At 51.9% G+C, this 11,565-nt stretch overlaps 1 protein-coding gene across 1 annotated transcript in view; it reads left to right on the top strand.

Moving 5' to 3' along the window:
- Positions 1–11,236, top strand: part of LOC119102263 (uncharacterized) — a 45,632-nt gene extending 34,396 nt beyond the window's left edge. The window contains exons 20-25 of the mRNA XM_037225633.1: positions 175–357; positions 679–861; positions 1,246–1,437; positions 2,171–2,347; positions 3,407–3,417; positions 11,153–11,236. Of these exons, the coding sequence (XP_037081528.1) occupies positions 175–357; positions 679–861; positions 1,246–1,437; positions 2,171–2,347; positions 3,407–3,417; positions 11,153–11,236 (830 nt within the window). The remainder of the gene's footprint in view (positions 1–174; positions 358–678; positions 862–1,245; positions 1,438–2,170; positions 2,348–3,406; positions 3,418–11,152) is intronic.
- The last annotated feature ends 329 nt before the right edge of the window (positions 11,237–11,565 follow it).

Below are 11,565 nucleotides of genomic sequence, written 5' to 3'. Positions count from 1 at the left end.
ACTGCATTCATCCGAACTACGGTCACAGACCACCGAGCATCACCTCCGAGTCGCTTCGACCCATTATCTTTCACTTCCGGCAGGAGACCACCTGCACGCACCATCGGCACGTGACGCCTCCGTTCCTGAGCCGGACGACCCTCGGCCAGCGGCTGACCCTGCTCCCTTTCGCAGCCTGTCGCGACCCCGACATCTCTGTAGACGGCGTGGTGACCGTGGCGATGGACGTCCAGCGGGGTGGCAAGGCCGTCTTCAACTGCAGCAGCGACGCGCTGACGACTGCCACGGAGCTGAGCTCGCAGGAGCTCACCTGCACCGAGACCGGCTGGGCCGGCGGACCCGTCCTCGCCTGCGACAGTGAGCCGGTGCCCACCAGCCCTGGCGCTCTGGATGGGATGCCTTTGGCGCCTCTTTTTTAAAGGAACGCTGCACACATGAAGGGGCGCACCGACGCGCACTGAAATTGTCTCAACGCGCATCGAGGGTGGTGGGGGAGGGCACTTGATATCAGCCGAGCTCCGCTTGGGAAGTCGCGCTTGGACCTGCTCAGACTCAGTCTGGCCCACGAGTCTCACGGGCAAACACGAGCCTTTGTCCGCAGCGACGCATTGGTGCGGGGCACTTGTGACGGGACCCACCCCAGCCCGCAGCACCTGCCCGCGCCTGGTTCGTCCCCAGCGTGCTCTGGCGACCCACCGGAGCCGGGCACCGGCCAGAACCGCACCTGGAGTGAGAACGGCACGCTGGGCGAGGCGGCCGTGTACCAGTGCGCCGAGGGACTGGTGACCTCGGATGGCTCCGCGGCCCAGACCGTCACCTGCACGGAGGACGGCTGGTTTGGCGCGGCGTTACCGTGCGACCGTGAGTGGGTGGGCCAGGCGGGTGGCCGAGTGGTGTCGCCTTGTTACAGTGGGTGGGCGGGTTGGACTAGTATCGCCGTGTGACCGTGGGTGGGCGGGGAAGGGTACCGCGCTGCGATTGTAAGTGGGCGCTGGAGGACTGACGCCTCCCTGTGACCGTGAACGAGAAATGGCGCGCTAGCACCGCAGTGTGACCGTGAGAGGTATGAGGTCATTGGTACTTCCCTGTACCCGTCGGTGGTCCCAAGGAGAATAGTGTTTCCCCCTGACCATGAGCAGGCAGCGGGAAACTGACACCACCACGTGCGTGTGACCCGCCGTTGACATGATTGGAGCAGGATCACCGCACGTCAGTGAGCACTGACGGCAGTAACCACCCCGGCAGACTGTCTGGCGCCGCCCGACCCGCTGCACAGCACCCAGCGGAGCGACTGGAACGCCAGTCTGACTGTGGCGCCGATCGGCAGCGTTGTGACGTACAGCTGCGGCGACGGCACGGTCGTGCCCGCCACCAACAGCAGCAATCAGACACTGGCCTGCCGTGCCGACGGCTGGGACGGCGCCATCCAGCACTGCGGTACGTGCCATGGTCTGACGGGACCCGGTCCGGTGATCCGTCGGGACTCGGTCCGATGGTCTGCCGGGGCTAGGTCTGGCGGTCTGTCTGGACTCATTCTGGCGGTCTGTCGGGACTCGGTCCGGCGATCCGTCGGAACTCGATCCGGCGGTCTGTCGGGGCTCAGTCCTGTGGTCTGTCGGGACTAGGTCCGGGGGTCTGTCGGGACTCATTCTGGCGGTCTGTTGGGACTCGGTCCAATGGTCTGTCGGGACTAGGTCCGGTCATCTGTCGGGACTCGGTCCGATGGTCTGTTGGGACTAGGTCCGGTGGTCTGTCGGGACTAGGTCCGGTGGTCTGTCGGGACTCGGTCCAGTGGTCTGCCGAGCGGTGTCATCCGCCCGGCGAGTCTGCGGGCTGGTGCGGGCTGGTTTCAGCACCCGAAGTGACATCGGTCTGCTCCTCCCGCCGTCAGGGGATCGTTCCGTGGTCACGATACTCAGCACTGTCGGCAAGACTGGTCGCCACACCACACAGTTTTGTGCGGTGATGATGATGATGATGATGACTTGAGCTTTGGGGCACAGTTTTATGTGAGAGCCGCAGCTCGATTAACGGGCACGTCCGTTGATCGAGGTGTTAATCGAGCTGTGAGTGTCCTTCCCTCTGTTGTCTGGGGTGTGCGTGTGAGTCCGAGCCTTTGGGCCGATGCGTGGCTCCCCTTACGAAAGCCTCACGCTCGCCCGTCCGCTAGCCGCCTGCCTGGGCGACATTCCGCGGCCGCCCAACGACACGGAGGCGCGCAACATCAGCTGGGGCGGCGGCCGGTTCCCGGGCGCACGTGTCAACTACACCTGCGTGGAGAGCGGGCGGCAGCAGACGGTGGAGTGCGTGGACTTCCGATGGGCGCCCGAAGAGCTGGACCCCTGCGGTGAGCTCATCGCCATCATAGGCTGGGGTGGAACGAGCTAGACTGAGGTCAGGTTTGACATTAAAAAGTGGATGTGGGTCGGGGCAAACCGGATTGCGAAGTCGATTCCTTCCCTGTATCACGATGGAGTTTATGTTAAACTTTCACGATAAAATGGAATTGGACAGCGAGCTATTCCTGATTCAGGCATACACGAGGTCGTTTATGGCATTTTTGTTCCGCTGAGCTCGCGTAAATGATCCAAAAAGCTTGTGGTTAAGAAATAAGACTCATTTTACCCCAGACCATAGTGTGACACATCTCGCCCTTGCACATCTTTTTTATGTGAAAGCATCAGGAAAATACGCTGCCGTCGTGTGTACTCTGTTGCCAGTCTATCATTCGATGACCGATTCCTTTATTCCTTAGACTCTAGTGTTTCATAAATGTCTTCCTCGACAAATGTACCTGTATGTTCCTGCATGCACACATCCATGAATGACTGAAATATGAATGAGTGAGTGAGACGGTGCGTGCGCTGTGTTGGCTGGTATAACATGTGAGTGGGTCTTGGTCAGCATCGCTCACATGGGTGTGGCCAGCTTGTGTGTCTAATTTTTCATCGCGCAGTTACTCTTACAGTGAACTCTTACTTCGTGTGGAATATTTTCAGCAGTGCAGCTCACGCAAACGTAGGCTGGTGCAGTGGAAGCACGGTCCAGGAACGGACCTGGCCGACCGCATACCAGTTGATCCTGCCACCGCTGGTCCAGTGAAGAGTGGTGATGATGAACAACTCCTGCACCATGACGTTGCTGGAGGACGTTGTTGTATTTCGTTGCCCAATATTCAACTGCTAGATATCCTGATGATAGGCAATACCCACGTGTGTGATACGTACCCAGAAATCACGCAAAACATTCAACTGTTCAGCTTAAGTTCCACGAGAACTACATCGCTTTGAGGCTGTTAGGCGCGGTGTGGTCAATTTACCATGTGTTATGTCATAACCATGAAAGCTTCTTTAAAATGTACCTTGACAGCTCTTCACTGCGCTTGACCATAGTACTGTTTCCGCAGATATAACAAAGGTGAAAGCCACTAAACGTCTGCCATACACGAAACATGTTTCGGCACGTCCCGATCACCTATCAGCCGGAATGTTTCCGGGAAATTTATGTTTCAGATTGTCGTCTGTGAGACGTCTCCAGGAGTTGCGTCAAACGCTCTTTCGTCTCCGTGACGGTACAGCCTACCAGCGAAGACTGCACACATATATACACTATATATATATATATATATATATATATATATATATATATATATACACACATATATATATATATATATATATATATATATATATATATATATATATATATCGCTGTATTCATCTGTTCGCCTGAACAATGACCGATGGCTGTGCCTTGCTATCTCGAAGGTATCAGCTGCCAAATGTGGACACGTCGGCACTGGCCAGCAGATTCTGCGTACACGGCTTAACGTGTCCACGCTCTCACTTGGACGTCACCCTCGGGGGTGGTGTCAAAGGCCTGTGCCAAATGCCCGTGCTGACTGTTGGCCGCGTCTGTGACGGGCATGACGTCACTGGCGTGGAGGTGGACCGTGGCCTTCGTGTAGCTGGAGGCCGTGGTTTCTCATTCGGACGTCTGTGCGTGGCCATTGATATAAAATAGTGTGTTGTCTTCAAAGTGTACACCAGGAATGCGTTTGGGTGACGTTTAAAACTGGCGCAGTACCAGCTCTTCGCTCAGGTTCTCGTAGGTCGTAGTTTTTTACATGTACAGACGCTTCTGTTTTTCAGGCACGTATCATGCCAAAACTTCCGATAGAGAAACACATGTCTGGTGATGTTTTTACTGTTCTGAGGTTTTCAACCAAAGCCAAAGCTGTACAATATACTATAGCTTCGTGCCAAACGTGACTGTGTATTCGACAGTTTGCTTGCTGGTAGATGGCAGAATGTTTGATATGCATCGGCAGCAGGCCAATGTGGGCTGCAATTTGCAATAAACTATTTACCAATACGAATCACGGACTGACAGGGATGCTGTGTGTTGGACAGTTCGCTTGCTGGAAGATTGAAAATGCTTGATATGCACCGGCAGCAGGCCAATGTGACATGCGACTTGCAATAAACTTTTTACCTATGTAAATCACGGACTGACAGGGATGTGATGATACTTTTGGGCGGGAAGAGCAGTAAACGAACAGCTTTTTATCAACGAAAACCTGAACAGCAATTGCCTCCACCGTCGGCGACCGCTACCCTGGATCGACTGCACCCCTCATTACTGACTTCGAACCAATCGCATAACTGGTGCATGTTCATGCATCAGCATCACAGCTTGTCGGGTGTGTAAAGCAGGTCAGACGCATGCTACAGGACGTGTTTCCGAATAATCGTCGCCTACACCACACAACAGCAGAAAAAATAGCTTGCGGAGAGCTGTCTGCATAGGACATGAATTCGTCAACCGGTAATTCGTTTTTCCCCTCCTACAACGTAGCCGTCCTCATCCACATTTGTAAGTTGGACGAGGGCTCACACTTTTCTTACATATGTTGTCCTCTCGTATATCACCGGGCTTCTCATGCGATTCCCATCATTCTACGATTGATACGCTGCCTGACTGAATGCCAACCACGTAGCGGACCCCTTCTGTAATCAACATTTTTACGTCATTTGCCTTGCAACAAGAATCAATCTTTAGACGTTCCATGAAGCGCACTAAACAAGGGTTGACTAAACCGCGCATATGACGCATTGGATTGTCATTTTATGACTGATGTTCAATTAAATAATGAGTACCGTTCATTGAGCTTTCGCCTGATAAAACCGAACTCATTGCACTTACTCGTCAGGCCCCTACTAAGGTTTTCAGCTGTTGCAAGCCTGCGATCCGGTGGTCGGACATTGGCGTGTATTAATCATATGTTTATATCTATGCTCTTTCCCGCAGCCGTGTCCGAGCAGTCCACACTTCCAACTCCAGTATGCGGTAGGACCCTGGGGTTAAATTCCTGAGGCGACTGATTACTTGACCTGGCGGATGCTACGTGGCGGGAGCCGACAGTCTCTACGATTATATGGTGCGACACTGTCAGTGCATTTGATGACGGTTGCAATTAATTTTTTTCTGACGAAATGGGCGAAGCGGTTATCTCAAAACTCTATATCTGCAAGCCATTTAGACTTAACTAAAAGAAGAAAGAGGTTAACGTATTTTCGAGAAAAAACTGACATGTATTTCGTGGCTCAACGCAACCAGCACTCAGTAATGGAAAGCAATTACTTCTTCGAAACCCTGCTAGTGGGTGACTTACACGCTTCGCGTTTTGCTGGTCTACTTGCTGACAGGGCACCAAATCGTGAAGATCGTGAAATATGGACAAACGCACTGCACGTGCCGGGTGGCACCTATCGTGCGTGTTGTGCAATGCTCTGCCCCTGCCTGGCGAGCGCATCTGGTAAACCGCTAACCTTGAAAACAACACTGTTCAGAAATGTCTCCCGCAAACTCATAGCTTTTTGATCATCGTTGCTCGTTGCCGTGGTTCCGGCACATACTCGAGCGCAGCGGAACGATCGTGCATGATTTCAAATGGGGAAGCACCACATGGCTGATGCGTGAGGAGTTACTGTAGTTGATCATATCCTACAAAGCAAAAACACAATGAACACTACCGCCGATTCTGTCAAACAACAACATAGTGGCATTGAGGCTCTGCCACGCGCTCAGCTGCTGAGGCTATATGGCGTCACCTGCTTCTCACCTTGCCGGGACGGCGGGTGCCACGGGTAATCGAACCCGTCCTCTGGTTTCCCAGACGTGTAGTGGTTAACGCTGGCGCAAACAACAGTATAACACGGCAACACAACATAACCCACACTCGGTTTGATCAGGCACTTATTGAAATGGCCACCGATATTCTAGCGTTTCATAAGATGCCTACCAGTAGTACATCGGCCAAGTAAATAGCGTAACAGCGTTCCCCGCGGAAAAACGCCCGTAAACTCGTGGCATTTCATGTAGCCAAGTGTCAACCAGGCAAGGGAGTAGTTATGGTTTTGCGAAAGTTGCATGAACCACTGAGATTCCACCGAAGCTTGGCTTTTACCTGACACGTTGGACTACAGCAAACACCTATGGCATATCCTCACTGAACTTTACGAACCTATTCTGAGTGGACTGTAAGCAGGCAGAACGGAGGCGTTATAAAAAGACGGGACGAAGCCTTTATACTAATCCCCTGGAGTTTTTCCTTGAATGTTTCCGTTCGCTGTAAATGGCAGGATACGATGCTGTCATTTACCACATCAAGCAGTTGTGTCACATGCGGTTTGAAGAAGATGGCTGCTGAACTTGGTAAATGGGTATATGCATATGTGTGTTGAAGGCAGTGCAAGAATAGGTCAAACGCGAATGACATCTGAAAGTGGGGAGGGGACAGCTAAAAGCACTAGCCCACCCACCTTAAACGTGAGGACTATGACCCATGGTCCCTTCCGCCCCTCCCGTTCCTCTGCCCACCCAGAGCGCTGGGTACGAGCGCCATCTAGCGCTGCCGCACGCCCAACTCGTCTCCATGAGCGCCACCTATAATGCTCGCGCTGCCTACTAAGACGGGCTAACCAAGGCAAACATATTGATATAAACGACTAAGCAGATGCTTTGATGCTCATCGGCGCACATTTGATTAAGGTACGCGCGCCACTTTCTTGAAAGTCTCTCGGAGGTTGTTGGCCCAATACGGTGTGGGCTGGTGGCAGTGGAAATAATGAAAATCTTCTTCAAAACGGCGACAAGAAAGTTTGCTGAAGCTGAAATTGTTGAAGTGCGTCGGTTAAAGATCGCACATGTACGGAAGTGGTCAGAAGGCTGTTGCTTAAGTGCGTCAGTTTAAGGTCAAACAAGTACGAAAGTGGTCAGAGGGCTGTTGAATGTCAATCATGATCCAGAATGCTCGGATGTGTGCCTCCTCTGCAAGGCACCTTGCACCAGCCAGCAAGGTACAAGGGCAAGGACAAAGCTAAGGGGCTTGAGCTGGTAGAAAATTGATGTGCTGTGCAATAGAAGGAAAAAAGTACTGGTGAGGAATTGGAGTTAAAAGTGCTGTGTTCAAGACGTCAACAAGTGACCTTAAGCATGTTTTCATTTCTAAAAAGGTGCTACCATCTTCTCCAAAATTTAGAAAAGAATCATGTTTTACACTTCTGGGACCTTCACCTTCATGACATTGAATCATGTTTTACACTTCTGGGATCTTGATAGTGTGCATTCAATTCCATGCAATGCTCCAAGTTTAGTTGACCAGAGGCACACAACCAATAAAAGCTTCAAAAATGAATGTGCTGCACATAGCTATTTGAAGGAAGTGCAGTGCTCAGTTGCCCAGATCTGACAATGATCCAGTAGTCTCAATCTTTGGGCCTCAACACAGCCATTTAGTTTAAAAATGATGAAACAAAATGGGGACAGATTAATATATTTCCATTGATACAGAGCTGTAACTTTGAGAAAAAATGTTGATAGCTCCTGGATAAAATGGGTTGTGTATGGCAGCTAGACTTGCATGGATCCAAACAGCCCCCACATTCACCCATGATGCAGATTTTCAATAGCTGAAGAGTGGGTCAAGGGATACCCCAGGCCATACTCACTGCTATTCTCTGCCCATGGCACATAATCCATTAAAACCTCAAACAAGCATGAACATGAAAATGAGATGTATTGTTTCAAAAAGCAAGCTTCTTCATGAGCAGGTAAATATGGTTGTCCTGTTCAAACCCATGCAAGTTGTTAGCATCACCTTGGAGCCTCATCAACAGGCCACCAAAGGACACATATGCTGAAAGACGACCGCTGCCATCCCCACTGATGTCATCTCCTTCGATCCTGTAGATTTTTCCATGCATGACATATTCAAAGCTGTCAGCGCGTGACGGCCCGGTGTCAGACGCATTGAACTCTCCATCCATGGGGTATCCATCTTCTTTCAGTGTCTTGGCCAGCACAAGTCGGAACTTGTCTCCCAGCTCCATGGGGTAAACCCACACGTTGACATCAAGGATCAGGTCCATCTTGAATGATTCAGATTCACAGTGCAGTCGGCTCACCCTCTCAAATTTCTTGCCCTCTGGGTCAATGTCTTTCACATCAAAAATGTCTTCAAAGAGCACACCAGCCATTGCAGTATTGTTTCCAGCTTATCACAGAAGCTTTAAAATCCCTCGTTCAGGCTGTTTAGGCAGGCCGGTCTTCAGACTACCTGCACATGGTCCTCGTAGCTCCACAGCACTACTGAGTCGCGATATTCACTACGCCCAAGCGAATGCCCTGTCGCACTCGGCACAAGCAACGCGTGAACACGACGGTAAGCCCCTGGAAAACTGAAGAACCGTGGAAAAACAACACGAACCCGACGACCGACACCCCCACTGCAGCAGTGGCCCCTTATCCAACGCTTCAGCCGCGTGATTTTTGCGTGGCTCCGGCGGTAAGCCAGAGATTACAATTTTAGCGCGAAGGTGACAAAATGTGCTGTGCCCGCACTAAAACAATGCAAGAGCATCTGGATGTCATCAAGGGGCATTAATATATCATCAAACGGGAATAATTCGAGTAACAGGCGTATATTCATGGCAAATTCCATTTGGTATCAAAATAGACTTATTTTTGCTTTTTACCGAGTTTATCTCGCAAGATCAACCTTCAAGGTGGAGACCGATGTCAAACGTTGCACAGCACCAACGCCACGAAAATGTAACGCCAGAACCATTGCTATTGAAAATATCGAAGGTAATGTTATTTCGAAAAGTCAGTCACTCCTTCGTGACGAAGGATGTTATGCATCACGCAGTGTATGGTAGATTAGTGTGGTCTTTGTCTCGGAAAGAAGAAGCAGCCGTGGAGCATTTTCCATCATTTCTCTGCGTGGAATACCACGCAGTAGATAAATTGTACCAAATGTAGTGCCAGTGGCGCAGGCAGAAGGTTGGGGGACCACAGGGGGCACGAACCCTTTCCTCCTTCTTAGGTTCCGAGGGGCCAGGAGGGTCCACCGGGCCGAAGATCACGGGACATTATTGGGGGGCCTGAGGGCACAAAGTGTTAGGCGGAGTCTTCTTCAAGGATCCCTTCCTGCCCCATTGCTTGGGCTCAAAGATGATAGCCAGAGGGTTCTTTGCGCCTTTCGGGGTACTCCTGAGCCTATAAGGCCGTATATGTCGGACGTCAGTCAGGCACCATCAATGCGTCGTGGTCGGCTCCGTGTTGGTATATGCCTGAGGGCCCAATTCCAAAGCAGCGACAAAGCTGGGGCTAACGAATCACACTGGCTGGGGCCCCTACATCTGTCAGGAGCCCACGGTGCCTACCATAGGGTCCTGTGTTGGCTAGGGGTCCCGAGAGATAAAGAGCAGTGTTCAATTAGGGCCGAGGACGGGTCCGGGTGCTCACCGAAACCGACGATCAAGAACCAGGTTGGAGGGCGTATGGGCCCGAAGGCTGGCTGTAGGTCACATTAAGGATCCTGGCCCGCAGAGCAATGACCGGAAATATCATGCAGAGGGCGTTTGACACCGACTAAGGACCCACTGAGACAATGCAGGTGTCTATGCTCGTCAGAAAGCACCACCACTAAACGGTTGGCTCCCTGTCGGTCTGAACCCTGGGAGCCCATTTTCCAAGCAAAAGCAAGACCGGGGCCGGCCATTTGCATTGGTATCGGTCACTGAAACAATGATCGGGGGCCCTGTGTCGGTCATGGACTCATAGCGCTCACCAGGGGGTCATGTGTCAGCAAGTGACCCCGAGTCCGTCACGGGCTTTGTCTGAGGAGGCCCGAAGAAGGGCCGAAGGGACCAAAGATCAGATGATCATTTGGAGGGCTGAAGGGCCGAAGGGCCTGAGGGACTGGCAGTATGTCGCAATAAAGACGTCCCCGCAAGTAGGGTCGTGACCTCAAAAGTCAACCAGAGGGCCTTTTGCATTGATTGTGGATCCGTGGGACAGTGCGGGTTTTTACTTCGGTCAGAGACCGCCAGTACCGATCAGTCGGCTCCATGCCGTTCTGAACCCTGGTGATCATTTCCCAACCACGAGCAAGACCGTGCCAGCAATTTGCACCCGTCGGGGTCTCTGAAACAATGGGGTGTCTTTCAGGAGTCCAAAGTGCCAGCAGGGGTCTTGTGTCGACAAGGGACCCCGAGTCGGTCAGATGAACATTTACGGAACAGGGACAGTGACGGAAGCTAAATGCCAGAGGGCCTTCTGCGTTGGTCGGGCGACCACAACGCAGCATGTCTTCAGCTTCCATTTAGTTTCATTTTGTGTCACCTTAGCAGGTCTAGATGTTCAACTCTCACTCAGAGTCACATGTTAGCGCTGTGCGAGCTTCATTTAAACACAGCACGACCTAGCCGTACTATGAAAGCCTAATTCAAAATTGTCCATACCAGTATTTGAGCACTTAGTCTCAGTATGTGTCAATTCAGTTCTAGAAATTGTGTGGCCGGATGAGTCTTCTTTGGAGGGGAGAGCGTTTGGCTGCTCTTCTGGTGCATGTGCAGGATATTTAACAAATATGGCGGGTGGGGAAAAGCTACGCACTGTTTGGGCCCCCAACAGCCAGACAGCCCCTGCTTAGTGTTTTAATTGTTGGAGCATTTGTCATTCTGAGGCCTGAATTCATCACCGGGACACGAGCAAGCCCGTCCGATTTTCGACGGATGAGGCCTCACGTCCAGCACCAAACTAACCGTCTGGACTGTCGTCGGGGGTCGCCCGCCCGCTGCGCCAGGTGTGCCAGCTCCTGCGGAATGCTCGGGACCTGCAGCACGTCCAGACCGAGGGCATCTTCAGCCAACAGCAACTCAGTCACTGAACTTAGCAACTCAGCCAGCGTCGACTGGCCAAGGGTCGATAGAGGGACTGGGTGTCGCCAGTACTGTCGCACTGGTCTCCGTCAGCCGGAAGACCCATGCATTCGTTCAGCATGTCATGAATGTCCCCTACCTTCAAATTGCATGCTAGCTAGATGGATACGTAGCTTCGAAGTTCTAGTTCGATACCGGCATCATCCATGCGGTACTCCAGGTGCTGAAACCGGCGGTGGAGACCATAGAACCGCTTGGGTGCATCTGATCCTGCTTCCGCGTTGACAAAATGTCATTGCGTGGTCGACGTTCGTATAACTAAAACCTTTTGTCAAAC

The sequence above is a fragment of the Pollicipes pollicipes genome, unplaced genomic scaffold (genome assembly GCF_011947565.3).
Source record: "Pollicipes pollicipes isolate AB1234 unplaced genomic scaffold, Ppol_2.1 Scaffold_5724;HRSCAF=6776_pilon_pilon_pilon, whole genome shotgun sequence".
Taxonomy (NCBI): domain Eukaryota; kingdom Metazoa; phylum Arthropoda; class Thecostraca; order Pollicipedomorpha; family Pollicipedidae; genus Pollicipes; species Pollicipes pollicipes.
The sequence above is the reverse complement of the archived record's forward strand: the minus strand, read 5'-3'. Positions and strand labels throughout refer to the sequence as shown.